Here is a 19,656-nt window from a genome sequence, read left to right as displayed (position 1 = left end):
TGCCAATTGGCCTTTTAAAGTTTTATAAGCATTTGAGAAGAGAGCAGTATGGTTAGGGCCACAACGAATCTGAGATTAATGATGTAACAGGGCCATGAGGTCCCATCAAGAAGTATTTCTGGGTATTTGTTACCTGTAATTGGCATAAATTTGACTAATAACAAGAGCAGCAGCGGAAAGCCACTCCACACACTGCAGCACACGGTTGTTCTCAAGCACTGTATTTCCGACAGAGACAAGAGAGGCCAGGCCTAGTCCCGCTAGAACAGCAACCACTGCATTGCTCTGCATCCAAAATCGCTCCACCTACGGCACAAAACACAGCGAGAATGGACCCAGCTGACAGGCTTGTCATTATTAATTTGTACGTGGCAGAGCTCACAGTGTGCTCAGCCAAAGCGCTCTATTTCTAACTGAGTTTTGTGCGTCACCGTCTAGACCTGCACCCTCTGATGAAGTAAGGATAGATAAGAGTAGCCCACTGGACATGATAGGTGCCTCTTTGTAAAATTAATATAACACAAAACTTACCACACCCATAAAAAGTGGTTTTGTAATATCCAAATTTGCCCTCCAAGCAAAGAATAACGAATAAATGCAGAGCATTCCAGTAAACAGCCATATCATTGATGACTTCTCCTGCTTAGCCCTAAAAGAAACAATATAACGTTCCACTGAAAATGATTAAAAGGAGAACAGAAAAGTAACATTTATCTTGAAAAAACAATAATATATATATATATATATATTTAAGACAATGAATTGGCCTGTAGATAAACTCAGTCCTGCCATGAGCGCAGGGGACTGGATTATATGATCTCTCAAGGTCTCTTCCAGCCCTACGATTCTACAATTCTCTTTTATTACTAAAGATCAAAGTTCTCTCTTTTCAAAGTGCACCACCAATGGAAGGATTCCAGAGCTACACATTAAACACTAAGTTTAATTTAGAAGAATCAGAAACAAGTAAAGTTTGTCTAATTAAGACACACCAAACAGCAGGTTCCCTGAAAGTGGGCACTGTGATTAAAAATGCCCTGCATTGGCACAGTGCCGAAAAATGTTACTTAAAACTATCATTCAGCCAATAACCAAAGACAAAATAGAGCATATTCACTCTGACTTACTGCATTGCTGTATGTAACCATGCCACAATCGCAAGGGCTGGGACAGTAAAGGAAAGTTCTGCTTTCATGTGTGTTACCTGAGAACTATAGAGAAATCAATGTTCATTTCATCCCCCCAAATCACAGTTTGCACAAAATGTCAATGAAAGTACGGCGTAAGCACAGTGTAATTTATTCCTGCTGCACTGTGATATAGCTATATGAAACTGCAACCAAAGCTGGGCCTAGACACACATGTCAACATGGCCACATACTTTCTAAACATCCCCCACCAAAGCTATGAAGTCCATAAACTCAGAACTACAGGAAAGGAATAATTATTACAAAGAATACTGAGGGAACAGGGATGACCCCACAACTTTGGGATGCGTTAAAGCTTTTACTCACAGCAACATTTCTCTCATACTGGATCCTGCCTCCGATTTGGCCTAGACACAGAAGTTAGAAAAAACATATGCTTAGACTGGGCACTGTTTGGGGCGCAGCCTGTGTTTTCATTGTGTAGGTGTGAGTGCTTAGTACAGTGGGGCCCCCAACTGGAGCCTCTGGGCATGACCACAATACAAATAATAGCAATTAACTTACATTTTTGAAGACAAAGCTCTAGTGGAAGCTTTGCTGTGATATAATTGTCCAGCAGGTTACATTCCTTTTGACATCCAGTTATCAATTGTACTGTATTTCATGCATGCAATGAGAACTTTATTTCAAATATACCTCTACCCTGATATAATGCAGCCCGATATAACATGAGTTTGGATATAACGTGGTAAAGCAGTGCTCGGGGGGGGGGGGGGGGCTGGTGGATCAAAGCAAATTCGATATAACGCGGTTTCACCTATAACGCGGTAAGATTTTTTGGCTCCCGAGGACAGGGTTATATCAGGGTAGAGGTGTACTACAAAATCACTATTTCTTCCACCCTTTCAGAAACATATTATACACCTTAGCAGAATCTTAACTGACAAACATGCATGGTATCCTAGGTCTGCTTTCTGACTGTCCTGACAATCTGTGTCATACGTGGGTGTTGTCCCATGTCTTAAGACACAGAAGCCATTCACAGACAGTAAAAATATCAGCCCAAATGAGAAATATGTTACTAAATGATTTATTTTCTGGGATTTACACCTCCCCCAATGAGAGACATTTGGGCTGCACCTCTCTTCCTGAATACTGGCGGCAGCTCGTGTTTGTCCACGTGCCCTGAGGGCTTGGCCATGCCCCTCCTGCCACCCTGTACAAAGCTGCACAGAAGCCCGGGATCCTAGCAGCAGAGAAAAGTAAACTCTTCACAACATCGCTTCAGTCAGTTGTATTAACTACATACATGGACCTGAGACGAGGCTACTGCAGATGTAGCAACAGAACTTACCTCGCCTGCTGTAAACTGGAAGAGAGAACAGTCCCAAAAAGGAAATCACCACCTAACAGACTTTCCATTCTAGACTCCAATCCCCACCCACCTAATGAGAGACATTCAGGATGGCGTGAGCAGTAAGGAAAAGCTAACGGAAGAAGAAATAAGTAGAACAGGAAAAAGATTCTCCTCTTCCCTACAATTAGCAGTATTTATTTTGCCATCTCTACTTGGAACAGCATCCTGCTGACAGATGCTGCTGCTGAAGACTGGAGGTCAAGCCTCTAGAGAAGAGGTTCTCAAACTGTGGTCCGTGAACCACCAGTGGTCCGCGAGCTCCATTCAGGTGGTCCACGGATACTTCCCTCTAAGATGAGCGCTGGGGCGGCCGCACAAATTCGGTGCCTGGACCCTGGAGGTGGTGGCCTTGGGGGGAATAGGGTGTCGGTGGAAGGGGGTGGTGGGGTAAGAGGGGATGGGGGCGGAATATGGGATGTGCAGGGCTGTGGCGGCCAAAGAGGCGACTTTCCCCAGCTCCAGGGCTGCGGCTGCTGGGGAGAAATGGCCCTTCTTAGCAGCCCCAGATCTGTGGCTGCTGTGGCAGGGGAGAGACCCCCCTCCTTCCCAGCCCCAGCTTGGGTGCTTCTGCGGCGGAGGGGAGAGGGCACATCCATCGCATTAGAAAGGTCAGATTACTGATATTAAAATATGAGTTGTGTGCTTTTTATTTTACTGAGCAGGGGGTTGGACTAGATGACCTCCTGAGGTCCCTTCCAACCCTGATATTCTATGATTCTCTGAAAACGTTCATTATTATTACGGGTTTTTTGATATAGCGCTTTTATCCAAAGCACTTTACAATAGTTCGCTAACGGTACAAACAACATTTGGAAAGATCATTAAGTGGTCCGCCGAGACCCTCAGCAATTTTCAAGTGGTCCATGAAAAAAAAGAAGTTTGAGAACCACTGCCTAGTGCTATATAAAAGGTGTTAGCGGATGAGCATATGGTAGCTTTGTAGGTTTCCTCTGTGGAGGATGATGGCCTTCCTGCTCCAGATGATGCAGTGGAAATGTGCTGAATGGGTTAAATCTCTTTCTAGAATGAATTTATATGAAGCTGAATATATATTGATTCAGCACTTGATCCACCCAGCTATGGAGGATTTACATGTTTTCAGACCCATATATTGGGATGGAAAAAAATGAATGAAGATGACGTTCTCCTGAAGTGGCTAGTTCTAGCTAGATAAGTGGTAGCAGCTCCTTTTTCATCGACCACGCTTTTTCTTTTAAGTGTTGAGGCTTTGGGATAAATGAAAGAAGAAAGCTTCCCTGTAATCTATGGAAGAAAGAGTTTATCTTGGTAAAAAAAATTACACTGGAGCACAAAGAATGACATGACCCCTTGTGGAATCATGGAATCAAGCAAGGATCATGCTTTCCAAGAGCAGAGGTTCTAGAGACTCTTTTTGCCAATATGATTATGATGAGGGAGCACATCTTTATGAAGAGAAAACACAGGAAAAAGGATGCTATCAGCTCAAAAGGAGTGTTATGTAGAACTCATAACACTGTGGTCTGGTCCCAGGGTCAGGAAAACAGGCCTGACTTTTTGGCTGGATACACGTTATGCCTTCAGTAGCCTTGAACTAGCAGGTGACTACCAGACACTTGGATCTGCCTGCGGTTTTGATATTGTGCAGAGCTGAGATGTGGGAGGGTCTTAAGTTCAAATCTAGGCCATCATGTGAGAAACACAAGAAACCCAGAAGAGCTGGAACACTGTTTTCGCCAGGTTGATATTCCTAACTTGACATAAATAAGAGAATCCTGTTCAGTCTCTTGCCATCTACGAAGGGGTGGAAGGCCTGACGATGGCTTCCAGAGTATGTATCACCCTGGGTGAGGATTCTATCTTGGCTAGGCTAAGCTGCCAGATGCAGGTAACTCATGGTGTAGGAGCAGGCCATGGGGTAAACTGACCGGGGATCGATTCCTGGGCGTCCAACTTGAGATGGCTTAAAGGGGCCTGATTTTCAGAAGATGGTTGTTGACAAAGTGGATCTGAGGGAAAGCTGAAGAAGCTTCCAAGTCCCTTCCGAAGGTAGCCTCTATCTTCCTACCTGCAGGATCTTTGGTGAATAAACTCCCTTCGGCAAGCGTTACAGCCTTTGCCAGAAACGCTGCAACTACGCTGCCCTTAGGTAAGGTGGTAGTGGGATTCTTTATAGCAAGGATGGAGCTTGCACCAAAAAGTTGTGATGCAGCTACTGTGCACATTGGACTTTTCTACACAGAATCTTTGGGTTCTGGGACCCTGTGGAGTTTGCCAAATGAGACTTTAGTTTCCTACGCTTCTCTAATGACTTCTTTGAAGAAGGCACGAATGCAGGGATGATAACCACCTGCTCTCCTCTTGCTGCCAGAGACAGGGAACCTGATGCAAGGGGCTTCGCCAAGCCCCCAAACTCCATGGACAAGTATCTAACTCCCGTATTTGCAGGAAGAAGGGCAAGTTAAAATGTTTCAGACTGAGGGAGAGGTCAAGAACCAAAAAACTTCTTTCATTTTATGTAACATTTATACTAAGAAATACATTAGAAGTACATTCTTTTAAAGAAAAGAAAATGAAAACTGCTTGTGACACTTTTTAAACAGCTGAGATTTCCCCCAAGTTTTACAATTAAAAACCCAACACAACTGAAGCTGCGTAATTTGACTTAAGACAGGGTAATTTAAAATTTACTTTTCAACCTTTCTTAAATATTATTCTTCATGCCAATATACACTGGTAACAAGACTGCAACTGAATGTACTTGTACATTTTCCAATAAATAACTGTACCCCGAATAGCATGAAGGTGGATTAAATTATTTTTCCATTCTCCAAGCCACCTTAGCTATCCCAAGAAACAAGCTCAGGAATAAAGCGCTGAAGGTTAACATTTTACATCACTTCTCCTGCAGGACACTAACCTAAATGAATACAAAGGCTTTACTGCTGCATAACTTCAAGAAGACTTTTCTCTTTTAGAAAATGACACTATTTACCAGACTGAATGTCCCATATTCTTCCCTGAGAAAGTGGGTCAAAAATCCTTGAAAAGTCGTCTGGTCTCCCCAGGTCCAACGTGCTTGATTTAGGTAGGACGAGGCAGGCAGATAGAGATAAGGCAGCAAACCAGCCAAGAAGCATAAGCCCAACTTCAGCAAATGGCCAAAGGACAATTCCTGCACCAAAATGTGTCATATTGCACAACAACGTTTATTTTCGTTTAATCACACTGGAACTTCAAGAACAGATAAAGAAAAACATCAAATATATTTACACAGAGTTGATCTCTCAATTTATAGTAAGTCCCTACAAAATGTTATGTTAAACCTTACGATTTTGTGGATTACTAGGAAACTGCATCAAACTGATCTCCTTTGCATGGCAGGGTGAAATTTAAGTGAAGCAAATAATATTAGCTAGGACTCATGAGTATCATATGCATTGCATCTTTTACATTTAAATCATGTCATGACATGCAGAGATGGCTGAAGCCCTGCAAGGCTGAGATAACCCACTTTCCAGTGATTAAGAGTTGGCTGGTATTCCATCTGGAAAAAAAAAAACAAAAAAACCCCCCGCTGTTCTCATGTAACTGCTTACATCACCGCCATCATCAGGAGTCAGTTCCGCCATTTATTTTATCATGATCACACTGGCTAAACTGGATCGCTCAACTTCAGGGGTGGGATTTTGAAAATGCCTAAGGGAGTTAGGCGTGCAAGACTTTCCAAAGGACTGCTGCTCCTAATTCCTTTAAGCACTTCTGAAAATCCTACTCTTGAATATTTCATGCCGCTTTTTGGGGGGTCATTTATTACATTTTAGTCAAACAAAAATATTTCCTTTCCTATTTCAGATTATTTGGGAGAGAGAATGTTTAAAACAACTTTCCACAGACTGAAAAGTAGTTTAAAAGTTGGTGGCGAAAGTTCCTTAAAACTGAGGTACAGCAATCTCGGAAGACATTTTACTAAATCAAATAACTTGTCTATTATAGGTTCTCTGTAGCACGGAACACCAGGGTATCTAAAGCATTTCTGAGATACACTGAGTCTGTATGGCAAATTCCCAGCTGGAATTCATGAAGTTTTCTATTCTTCACCCATCGCTGGTTAAAAAAAGGCTTTGCTTAGGGAATATATGTTGATTATATCATTAAATCAGCATCACACCAGTTATGGTGGAAACATTTTGGCAAAAAGGGCTTCACAAAATGTGCTGAATATAATCAGATTCTGCATCATTTCTTCTGGAAGCTCATTCCTCTAGAACAGTGGTCCCCAACGCAGTGCCCGCGGGTGCCATGGCACCCGCCGGGGCATTTATGTGCGCCCGCCTAGTGCCCAGCAGAGGAGAGAAGCCGTGGCTCCGTGCCTGCCGGGGACAGAGGGACAGAGAACTCCGAGGCTGCAGGCTTCATTCTATGTTAAAGTAAGAATAATAAATATATTTGGACCAGCAGTTCAACAATGTTTGACTTTTTTAAAATAAATAAGATGAAAACTGTTTATGATATTTATTTTGTAAACACGCCTTAATTTTTCTTACAGGTAGATAAAAAAGAGCAAATTCACATGGTAAAGTGAAAGAGTAATTGCCGAATAATTTAACTAGTACCTTTTACATGTAAAATTACCCTTTTTAATCTTATGGATTCATATATTATGTAATATTAAATATGTTTTTCGTATTATTTAATGTACAAATACAAAATAAGCCTTGAAAAATTGTTGGCACCCCCCACACCTTTCTGAAAACATGAATGTGCTACTGGCCACAAAAAGGTTGGGGATCACTGCTCTAGAAGATGAGTCCCGCGAGCCAGAACATCTTATCCCCAGGTGTAATGTCATCCTGGGCCCAGTACACTGCCTTGTCCCAAAGAAGAGCAGCTGTTTTATTGGGTCACAGATACTGATGCACTCAGGATCTGACCTGTTGACAGCTTTAGGCTCAAGATCTTCAACTGACAGTGGAAGCAAACTGGAAGCCAGTGGAAGCACTGAAGCCACGCTAGTGATGTGCTAACAACATCTGCCTCTTATTGCGCTTTGAGATCTATGTAAGACCTAGGTATTATTATTATTATTTTTATTGAAGTGGGTCACCACATTTTGTGCAAACTGAAGCCTCTGCATTCCATCCATATCCAGCCAGAGGCAATGATTTACAGCAATCCAGTTTGGAAGTGAGAAATGTTTGATCTCTGGCTCGATCCTCACCTAGAAGGAATGTGCAAAGTTTCCTAGCAAGCCAGCAGTGGGAAAACATCACTGATGTTACCTGATTAGCTATACTTAGCCATGAGTCTAACAGAATAGGGAGATTTTATACAACTTTGGAAAACGGGACTTTGACAGAAGGAGAGGACAGTGTTTCAACTAGTTTTTAAGACCAGCATCACTTTGGTCTTGCACAGGTTGAGTTTGAGCCAGATGCTTTTTATCTGAAAGCTGATCTTTTGCAGACCTTGTGACATACTTGGGATGGTGCTGGTTGCATTTGTGGGAAATGAGATATGCAGTATGGTGTTACTGGTGTATTGCTGACAGCAGAGCCTATGGCATCTCATCCCCCTCTCCAATCAGTTTCAGACAGATGTTGAAGTTGAGTCCTTTTGGAGAGGAATGACTGAAGCCATTTTACTGCTGTGCTGTCTACTCCAACCACGGTGGCTGACAGTGTCAAAAGCTGCAGAGAGGTTGTGCAGTATTGAGATGTGGCCTCTATTCACTACCAGGAGGAAGTCAGGACGTGGAGACTAGTCCTGTGGGTTAAAAGGATTTCCATGCCACCATCAGCCATCAGGAGCTCTGAGTCATGAGGTCCAAACAGCTCCCACACTTCTCCGATCTCCTTAAGGGACTACAGTCACCACCAATTTGATCTACTCTTCTGTTTGGGGAAGGTCATTTTAAACACTGAACATGCTCATACTTCCACACACTCAGAACTTCCGTCAGTATCCTCATCACAGTACTAACAATGCTCTAGCTACTTTATAGATGGTCAGAAGACAAGGTCCCTGTCCCACAGAGTTTACAATAGAAATGGACAGCTCTGAGAATGCTCATGTGACTGACAGCTTCAAAATCCTTCAAAGTCATAATCCTTGGCTGTGATGCCAGCCTGATGGATTGTGACTTTATGTTGTCAGTGGATTATGGTTGACTAGCTTAGGCATATCATGAACTGTTGCCATCCATACACATATACTTCAATATAAAAGCAGCGTCAGACGGGAAAGCAGTAAGTGTTCAAACATAAGAATTACAATCTGCCCTAGAAAAATGAGACTTTACTATTCAACTCAGCAATAGATGAGTTACCTACCTTCCCTTTGAAAAGTTGGAACAGAACCCATAGTACAATGCACAACACATAAAGCACTATGGTGTGCTGATTGCACAAACTAAGCCCACAGCAAAAGGCGCCAACTTTCGATATCTGAAAGGAAGAAAGCACTTACAATTATTCTGAAAAATCTGCAAAATATACACACAGTGAAACTGCATCAATGCTGTCCGGGGTATTCTTACAATGGAAAGGCAGCTACCTTGTGTGTAACGTTCAACAAATATTTACAAAGAAAATATCACGTATGTCTAGACAGAGGTATGCCACATAATTTACTGGAAATCTATTTAAGAACTATTTCAGATTCATTTTTTTTAAATGACTATATATTGATATCTATATAGGTAGACAGTATACACAGATATGTGGTGGTGGTATTTATGTCATACCATGTACATGAGGGTAGTATTTATATGATAAATTGCAGAGCCAGAGTGATAAGCTGCCTATCCGTGTGGTTAACTGCATGTATCATGGACCTTTGATCACCTTACCTACCCGCTGTCTACTGGGAGTGCCTCAGCCATCCCCAATCTCTCAGCAGCTTCTAACAACCTGCCTTCTTTCCCCAAAACGTGCAGTTCCCCTAAAATTACATTGGTCTGAGGCTCAGCAAAAATAATATTCAGTCCTGCACTAGTGACAGGTGTGGGGTCCAATATCTCGCAACCCATGAGGGCTAGAAAGGGAACTTTACACTGCTGGAAAAGGGAGATCTCTTGTAGCACTGAATATTCCCCAGCAATCAGACTCTAAAATCATGATTTTACTATAGACGGAGAAACTACTTTAGGTTGTCGTTTCAGTGGTTTTAAAGATTCATGGGTGATGATTTTTCCTCTCCCTCTCAGGTGTGCACAGCTGGCATCGGAGTTTAAACATAAGCACCTTTGCTTCAGAGGCTAAGGGAATTCAAGACAGTACCAATAAAATGCATACAAACATTTCTAAAATAGTTTTTCTATAAAAAAATAGCACATCCAACACATACAGCTTAGACCCAATATTTTAGTGGGGTTGCTCCCCACTTCACTACTTTGTTACATGGCCATCCCAAACTCCTGCTGATAGAAGACTTTCTGCCATGCCAGAACACCACGTGCTCTACGTGCCCCCAAACCTGCCCCACTGAAATCAATGGCAAAACTCTTGACGGTTTCAGCATCAGCCTCATATGAGCATTGGTTCCCCACCTTTAATCTTTCCTACATGAACCACAAACATTCCCGTTATTTGACTTCATTGTCTACTTATCTTCTTTGGTCTTAGGTTTTGTCTGAAATATATGCCTGCCACCAGCCTACTTCTATTCAGCGGGGTGAATCCTCAGGTGGTGAAAACCGACAGAGATTCACTGAAGTTAATGGAGCTGAGGATCTGCCCAACATCATCTGCCCTTCCGCATTCCTCTGACGGGTCAGGCACTGTCGTCTCTTGCTACTCAGGCACTTTTAACATTGAAAATGTAACCATGACACTGCTTTCTTTGATGGTCCGTTAAAATGGCAGAGATGCGCAATATGAATGTTTGCTTTCACTGAGTGATGAAATAATATCAGCCAGGGCGGCTCTAGGCATTTTGCCGCCCCAAGCACGGCAGGCAGGCTGCCTTCGGCGGCTTGCCTGCAGAGGGTCCACTGGTCCCGCTGCAGGAGGTCCGCCGAAGCCACGGGACCAGCGGACCCTCCGCAGGCATGCCGCCGAAGGCAGCCTGCCTGCCGCCCTCCCGGCGACCGGCAGAGCGCCCCCAGTGGCTTGCCGCCCCAAGCATGCGCTTGGCGTGCTGGTGCCTGGAGCCGCCCCTGATATCAGCACGGATGTGAGTTTCTATCAATAGTCTGACATTTTACTTTGAATATGATTTCACCATTAACAAAGGATTTATTTTTTTGCACCACTGAAATACTAATACATCTGAGATTTTCAAACCTGCTTAACAGGTTTGGACACTCAGACCATGTTTTTCAGAAGTCACTAGTGATTTTGGGTGATGAGCTTGAGGTGTCAAATAGGTGGGCCTGATTCCCAGAGAGTGCTGAGCACCTGCTTTCTAAGTACCAACCCCCTTTCAGGTGTACATAGTAGGATACCTCAAAAGTTGAGGCAACCAAAATCATTAGTCACTTTTGAAAATCTTGGCCCTAATTCCCACTGGAAATTGGGTATCTGAATCTGTTAGGCCAGCAGTTCTCAACCTGCGGTCCGTGGACCAGCGGTGGTCCACGAGCTCTGCAGGTGGTCCGCAGATAGTTCCCTCTAAGGTGCGCGCCTGGGTGGCTGCACACAAGACAATGAAGGGCCAACCACCTAATTAGTGGAGCTGCGCAGGCATGGCCCCACTAATTAGGTGCCTGGAGAGGACGCACATGTAAGGAGAGGTGGTGGCCTTGGGTGGTAGGTGAGGGGGCAGTGGGGTGAGAAGAGGGGAATAGGGGGAATTTGGGACGTGCAGGGCTACGGCGGCCAGAGAAAGAGGCAACTTTCCCAAGCTCCAGGCTGCTGGGGAGAGACCCCCCTCCTTCCCAGCCCCAGCTCGGGGGCTGCTGCGGCAGAGAAGAGAGGGCACATCCATTGCATTAGAAAGGTCAGACTACTGATATTAAAATATGAGTTGTGTGCTTTTATTTGTAGAACAAAAAATGTTAATTATTATAAAGTTTTTTTTATATAAGCACTTTTATTCAAAGCGCTTTACAATAGTTCGCTAATGGTACAAACAACATTTGGAAAGATCATTAAGTGGTCCGCCGAGACCCTCAGCAATTTTCAAGTGGTCCATGAAAAAGAAAGTTTGAGAACCACCGTGTTCGGTGACTGTGAAAATGTCAAATGACGTCTTTGTGGAATTTAGCAGTCAGTGATCCAGAAATGGTGGTAACCAACACAACAATTGCTCTCTGTGATGTTTAATGCCAAATAAAAAACCCCTCATCTGTAGCCATCCAGAGAACATGTATGATTTGAAGACCCATTACAGCAGCGCAGAATTAGTCAACTTCTAAAATTCTGCGCTACTTTTATAAAAAAAAAATTATTCAGAGAATTTATTGTGGTCATTAAAAAAAAGAGTTTATAAAAGAACAGATGTGATGTCCCCATGCTTAGGGAGAGTGGAGAGAAACACTATCAGTTTTTAAAAATTGTTTGAATGTGCCATTTTATGAAGTATGTAATGTGAAATTTATGGGTGAGATTTTCAAAGCTCTAGGGCAGATCAAAATTTCCCAACCAGACTTTCAACAGAAAATTGGGTTTTCAACTAAACAAGGATTTTTGTTGCTAGTGCCTGGGTTCCATCCAAAATACAGACTTTTAACTGAAAAATAAGAACCTGAAAACCTAAAACTTTTCAGTGTTTTGACAAAAAGTTGCACTTTTCTGCAGAAAATTGCAATGAAAGCCAGTTTTTGTTTTCATTATAATTTTCCACACCACCTTCTGAACAGCACTCAATGACGCCAACTTAGACCCTTAATAAGGGACCGTATTTTTAAGAGCTCGGCGTGGACAGAGTTTCAGAAATGCTCAGTGCCCAGCAGCTCCCATTCAGAACCATAAACACTTAGCACTTTTGAAGATCTGGCCCTTAATTTTTAAACCAACCAAAATAATTAAAAGCAAACAAGCCACATACGACAAATAAATTTAAAACTAATATTCACTTTGATCCAAACAGGTTACCTTTGATCTCTCCTTCGCAGTGGCTGCCTCCTCAAAATGTACAGTAAGCGCCATAAGCAGCCCCACAAACAGATTGTTTAAGCTAAAAACCTCTGCTGAGATGGACCACTGCCATGTTAGACGAGAAAATGAAAACACCCCCGCAGCAAGGATTCCTCCAGCACATGAGCCAGAAAGCCTGCAAACACAGATAACATGAAATCTTCTTTTCCAACAAAAAGCGCCTACTTCATTGTCCTTTTTTTAACATACTGTAGCAGCAGAAATTATGACTGCCATCCAGCACCCTTCCAAAACATTATATGGTTAATATGTCGCTTCTAATAATTTCCTTGCATAAGATTTCAATTAGTAAGGCCAGTTATTAACCATACTGTACGCTATGCAAGGTAGCGAATGCACTTCCTTCAATGACCAATGGCTAGCATGCCACACACAATATTTCTTTCAAGCACAGAGAGTAACTTCCAGTATTCGAGTCAGTTTGGAAACCTTGATGAGAGATGACATAGTGGAGCATGGCACACCAAGCCAAAGAGTCATGCTTTCAACCAGATACTCTTAGCTGGCAGATTTCTGAGCAACGGTGCAGTCTTAAATTAATCAAGACACTGGATAAAAAGTGGATTATAGATATTCATGGCGGTTGGCATTATAACGCTTTCCTATGGGGGAGCTTTTAGTTTCGTAGGGCGGGGGTGGGCAATGGAACAGTGAGGGCGCTAAGAAGGAAAAGTGTACTTTGGAGCTGGGAGTACGGCCAGGAAAGAGAGGAAACAAGTGTGAATCCCGATGAGGAAGCAAACACAAGCAACACACGAAGCACCCAGCATTTGGACGTTTGCAACCTTTTCTGTCAAACCCAGATCCCACGACAGTAATCGCTGCCTTTCTGACTTCCAGACTGGATTACTGCATGCGCTTCCCATGGAGATACATTCCAAGACCACTTGGATGCTACAGCTGGTGCAGAAGGCCCATTAGATGGTATTTAGCCCCAAGAAACATATTACGTCAGTTCTTCAGCAACTACACTGGCTTCCTACTCTATTCCAGGGCCAGTTCGTTATTTAATTTGATCTATAAAATCCTGAACTATTCAGAATATGGCTATCTGGGAGACCTTGCCTCTGACTCAGTGATGATGAAAGTGATGTCAGGTGAGGCACTCAAGCTAACAGTCCTTAAGATTTAGGGAGTGGCAGCAAGACAATCTCAGTAGAAGACTCTTGTCCTGGAAATTCACCTTCCAAGCTGGTATGACTTAGCCGGAGTGTATTGCCTTTCAGAGCATGGTGTAATGCTCATCTCGCTGCTCAGGATTCTGTCAGAAAGGACAGCTGTTAGTTTATTTGGGGGATTGTCATCTCTCTGCTGCTCCCATTTATATTTTGTTTTTTAAACTCTCTGCATGTCCCTTGAGATGGGGACTTGGAACATTTGATAAGTTAATAAAAGAAAGAGATTTCACCAAGCTATACACAGTTGTTGAGTATCTACTGTATCCTCTGATACTGACATGCCTTGAATCACATAATTGGTTATTCAACCTCAATTGTTTCAGTTGTTTGTGATTGTGAAATGCATCGTCGCAATGTCTGCTTCCAAAATATTTATTCAAAAATAGTAACATTGAGATGAGTGTGGGCACACACTCTAGGTACACCTTCTCCGATATAAAAGAGAGAAAGCAGCTGGCAGAACATTCTCTACACAGGCTCCTTTCCTCTGAGATGCTCTCCCTCCCCTGGTCTGAAGTAGCCCAAACCCATCAACCTTGGCAAACATTGCAAAGCCAAAGCATTTGAGCAGGCTCAGCCAGTTGGGGTGGAAACTTTAAGCCATACTGGATCAATAACAGATGGGAAGCAGTGTGGTCTAGTGACTAGAGCACTGCACAGGGACTCAGGAGACCTGGGCTGTATTCTTGACTCTGCCACTGGTTTGGTGGGTGACCTTGGGCAAGTCACGGCACTCCGCTGTGCCTCAGTTTCCCCATCAGTAAAATGGGAATAATGATAGTCATCTCCTTTGTAAAGTGCTTTCAGATCCATGGATAAAAAGTGCTGCAAGAGCTCGGTATTATCATCTACTCTATTCTACAACTATTTCATCATGATTGGTTGGGTGGGGGGAAGGGGAAAGAGAAGCACTACTGTTGCTTTAACTCACTGTGTAACTTTTTTATTGGGTTTTAAATAAACAAGGGCCCTCACAGCTCCTTCCTGCAGCGTGGAATCCAAAATCTAAACATAGAAAGGTCCAGATCTGTTTGTTTCATTTAACAATTGTCCCCTTCTCTTCTCTGCCAGACCATAGGACTCCACAGTTAAGCAAACTTGAAAAAAAATCCAGATTTTGTCCCAAAATAGATTTCATCATAAAACGTGCTTCTGAAGGGGGCATCCCCCCGACCCGGAGAGAAGATACTTTCATGAACGTGTCTAGTAAATTGATTCCTGAAATTGGTAGGCAACTAAAATCAGCCACTACTGTAATTTCAATTTGCAGGTATAGTACCACAAGGCCCTGATCCTGAACTGTTGCAATCAACGGGATCTTTGCCACTGCTTTCAATGGATCAGGCTTGAAATGTCTGCAACCGGAACAACTGTTAACATTTGGTGGGAAGGGGAGAAAGCTGGGTCAATGGGACGATGCACCAGCCTTTCCCTCCCCTTTGGAGACTGAATTCAAATCCTTGCTTTGCTCGCAGGGGAATGTGAATTTGATCTGACCCAATAACCCCATCACAACATTACTATGTAATCTGGCATGGCTGCTGAGAGGGGCAGAGAACAGGAACGGCAGCAGGTTGTTTTTACAACACAGGACTGAGATACACTGGCACAAATGGCTGAAGCTTGCATAATCCCTACTGGCATTGTGCTGGGCTCCCGACAATTAGATCAAACTTCACTGACAGTACTTGCACTCCTGAAGATTTTACATGCTGCCTAATTGATACAAAATATTTATTGTAAGTGTCAAATTTAGGGCTTTTTTTTTGTCTAATACTCAAAATCATTTAAGGGCCAACTTAGTAACACTTTTATTGTGCGTATCGCAGCTGCACCGCAGAGTTCCACTCAATGGCCATGCTTACAACCTCAGCACTACAGATTTGGACATCAAGCTTCAAAAGGGATATTCTAAACCAGCGGCTCTGAACCTTTCCACACTACTGTACCCCTTTCGGGAATCTGATTTGTCCTGTGTGCCCCAAGTTTCACCAGACTTAAAAACTACTTGCTTACAAAATCAGACATAAAAATACAAGTGTCACCGCACACTATTACTGAAAAATTGCCGACTCTCATTTTTACCATATATAATAAAATAAATGGGAATATAAACATTGCACTTACATTTCAGTGTGTAATATAGAGAGCAATATAAACAAGACATTGTCTGTATGAAATTTTAGTTTGTACTGACTTTGCTAGTGCTTTTTATGTAGCCTGTTGTAAAACTAGGCAAATATTCAGATGAGTTGATGTATCCCACGGAAGACCTTTGCGTACCTCTGGGGTATGCATATACCTGGTTGAGAATCACTGATGTAAAACACAGAAATAAGATTTTAAAATCCCACCTTGATAGTAGCATGGAAATCACAAAAGTCCTGAAATAACCCTGCTGGCTAGCTAAATGCACTCACCCATTCATGACCCTATTGTGCAAGGTAACCCGGTCACAACTGACAAATGCGGGCATAGCAATCACGTCTCCTTGGAGTGGATGCATGCTCCTTCCATAGGCATTTTGAAACTGCATTTCACCATCTCTGCAGTGCAGGAACATTTTCATCACGTTAGGCTGAGATTGTCAGAGGCCTGAGAGAGTTTAGGCACCCAAATCCCAGTGAATGTCCATGGAGATGAACGCTTAACATTGGCCCTTTTGAAAATTGCAGATTTAAAATATTATAACGCTCAGCTCTGATATAGCACTTTTTATCTAGATCTCAAAGCACTTCATGAAGGAAGGTCGGTATCACTATAACCATTTTAGTGATGGGAAAACAGCAGTAGTAGCTGCTGAACTTCCTATATGCAAGACACTTTTAAATATGCTCCCACTCAGATCAAAGGTGTTCTTGAAGAAAAAGAAAGGTGAATCCATACTAACCGGAAAATAGGTAGATGAATTTGAGCACATTTACTTATTGTCCTCATGGCCACAGAAAATTCAGTGTAGATTTCAAGTTGGGTTGGTTGGAATTGGCCGTATAGTTTGTTGCATACGGTGTTTGTTCGGGTTCTTTGATTGGCTGAGTCTATCTCACGTAGTCAGGAGGTGCAGCACAAGCTATCTGAACTGTTTATTTGATGCTGATATCTATGTCTTTGTATAAAATTACCATATACGCACCCAGGCCTGTACTGCTGTGGTAACAGTACCCAGGCCAGTCACTGTGGTAACTACTTTTTTACTTGTCTCTTATAAACTAGGAAGAAAATATCTATTTTGAATATGTAGAAAAGTCCCCTGTGCACAGTAGTTGAATCTCAAGGGAAGATATATATGTATTTTAGGGCAAATGCCATCACACCTACAAGATTAACCACTGCACCCTTACCTAAATCACCAAAGCAGTGAAAGCAAGTTTAAGGTGAGGTTCCGACTCTGAAAATAACTCAAACATGGCACTATGGGTTTTCACGTTTGTTGTCTTGAAAGTATTTCCATATCAGGTGTGCTCTGTCTCTAACTCCCATCCATGCAAACTCAATATGGGTTCCCTTCTTGTGCAAGTTCAGGTTCTGCAGGCCAAATTCTGCTTTCAGGGACACCTAGGTAACTGCACTCTCTTCAGACGATGCACCAGGTAACACCTGTGTAATTCCAGTGATTTCAAGTGTCTTGCACAAGTGTAACTGACTGTAGCTTTGTAAACAACGCCGTTGGTAATGCACTAGAAAGAGTCTAGAAAAACTGATTTTTGTCACTGAGGTCGGCAGACATGACCTGATACACACACAGAGCTGATCTGTTCAGCAGAAAAGGAGTTTTCTCACATTTTTTGCCTGTCTTGCCCATGTGGGTCCCAGTCCTGCAATGAGGTCCATGTGGGTAGACCCTTGCAGAGCTCTATTGATGTCAATGGAGTTCCACACAGGGGCACAGGGTCTGCCCACAGTGAGATCAGGTCTTCAGCAGTCAGTTGCTATGTGTGTAGAACACCAGGCACCACGGGGACCTGTTTGGGGCCTCTAGACACTATTATAATACAAAATGAAATAAATGATAACAACAACAACAGAAAGGTGCTGTTTTACATAATTACTTTTTAGAGTGGAACAGCAATTTAAAATCCTTAACAGACAAAATGCAATTCTCTTAGTACTCAGAGTAATTAATAATTAAGGTATTCTACCACCAGTAATATAATACAATTGCAGGAGTCATTTGACAGAGACACAGAAATGGTGCTAAATAAAGCTGAACTTTTCTCTATGAACCTTGACCCTGCAATTCTGATAGGCTCGTCTGGAAGCGCTGAGTCACTGGATGTCATCACCTGGACAATGGGCAGAAACACCTGGCAAAGGTTTCGGCCCTGAGGACTCACTGATTTTGCTGTCCTCCTCAAATATTCAAGCGATGTGGCAGTCAGAGCGGAGGAGGAATGATAATGGGGAACGTTACAGAAATTAAACAAACCAAAGGTAGCGCCTAGTCCTCACCCAACCTCCCTGCAACCCCGTGGGGTTGGAAAAGTTGTAAAAGCAGGACGTCATGATCCAGCCACATTGCTAAATAGTGACTCCACGTACTCTCGGATGGATCTTTTTAAAATTCTCATTTCTTTCTGATTCCAAAAAAATAGCCTTCTAAACTACTATGGAATCTTTTCTGAGAATTCAAGCCATAAGATCACCCTGTGCTATACACTTCTGAATGTAAAACAAAGACTGAGACAAATTTCCCATTACATTTATTTACCAATTTATTCTCATTTTATAAGCAATAGGTCCTTCCCTGGCAGAAACTTCAATGCTGTGTTAAAACCTACATTAGCTTTAAATGTAAAGTTGAACTTTTCTCTGTGGGGGATTGACCTAAGATACGCAACTTCAGCTACGGGAATAGCGTAGCTGAAGTTGACGTATCTTAGGTCGACTTACCTTGCGTCCCTCACGGCACGGGGTCGACTGCCGCCACTCGCCCATCAACTCCGCTTCTGCTTCTCGCCGCGGTGGAGTGCAGGAGTCGACGGCAGAGCGATTGGGGATCCATTTATCGCATCTACACTAGACACAATAAATCAATCCCCGATAGATCAATCACTACCCGTCGATCCGGCGGGTAGTGTAGACGTACCCTGAGTCACTGGATGTCATCACATGGACAGTGGGCAGAAACACCTGGCAAATTTTATAAGCCATAGGTCCTTCCTTGGGAGAAACTTCAATGCTGTGTAATCTAATGTAGGTTTTAAAACAACTCCCCATTTCCAGGTAGACAAAAAAAATCTAAAACCTTGTTCTAGTTTATGGAATAAGACTTGGGCAGTGGCTGTTAAACCCAAATGCTAGAGACTTATCCTAGATTGTGAAGGGTGGAGCAGAATACTGTCCTTTTTTCCCCTTATCTGAAGAGCGCCTAGCACAATACGGCCTTGATCCTTGATTGGGGTACTGCTGGTCGTCTCCGGGAATTAGCTCTCCAGCCGTTGGAGCGCCCTCTGCAGGCCAGTGATCCGCCTTACCTCACTTTGGCCTCCGGTGCCCCGTTATCTGGGGTGCTGCCCCCAGCAGTAACCCCACAGTTCTGGGTCTCCCCCTCCCAGGGGAACCCCCACTCACTATCCCCACTTCGCCTCAAGTCTTGGCTACTGTCCAGTCACCAACTAGCCCCCGCTCCCTGGGGCAGACTGCAGCATCAGCCACTCATCACAGGCAAAGGGGTTTGGACCAGCTGCCTTTGCCTACCCCTTGGGCTGCCCTCTGGAACCCCCAGGACCTGTTGGCCTTATGCTAGGCCGCTGCCTGGGGCTTTCCAGGCTGGAGCTCCCCAGCTCCTCTGCCTTTCCCCAGCCCTGCTCCACTCAGGTACCCGGTCTCTAGCG

General features: G+C 43.3%; 1 protein-coding gene across 2 annotated transcripts in view; it reads right to left on the bottom strand.

Annotated features, from left to right (window-relative positions):
* Positions 1–19,656, bottom strand: part of TMEM260 (transmembrane protein 260) — a 49,695-nt gene that overhangs the window by 9,649 nt on the left and 20,390 nt on the right. Inside the window, exons 1-8 of one of the 2 annotated variants that reach the window (XM_045015445.1) lie at positions 16,713–16,774; positions 12,582–12,759; positions 8,877–8,990; positions 5,540–5,719; positions 1,515–1,555; positions 1,128–1,211; positions 532–649; positions 134–306 (exon numbers count right to left, since the gene is read on the bottom strand). In XM_045015445.1, coding sequence (XP_044871380.1) covers positions 134–306; positions 532–649; positions 1,128–1,211; positions 1,515–1,555; positions 5,540–5,719; positions 8,877–8,990; positions 12,582–12,759; positions 16,713–16,759 — 935 coding nt within the window. In that variant the 5' untranslated portion in view covers positions 16,760–16,774. Of the gene's footprint in view, positions 1–133; positions 307–531; positions 650–1,127; positions 1,212–1,514; positions 1,556–5,539; positions 5,720–8,876; positions 8,991–12,581; positions 12,760–16,712; positions 16,775–19,656 lie in introns of those variants that run through there. The other variant, XM_045015444.1, reaches the window with a different exon arrangement.

This window comes from Mauremys mutica, chromosome 4, assembly GCF_020497125.1.
Source record: "Mauremys mutica isolate MM-2020 ecotype Southern chromosome 4, ASM2049712v1, whole genome shotgun sequence".
Lineage (NCBI taxonomy): Eukaryota > Metazoa > Chordata > Testudines > Geoemydidae > Mauremys > Mauremys mutica.
The sequence above is the reverse complement of the archived record's forward strand: the minus strand, read 5'-3'. Positions and strand labels throughout refer to the sequence as shown.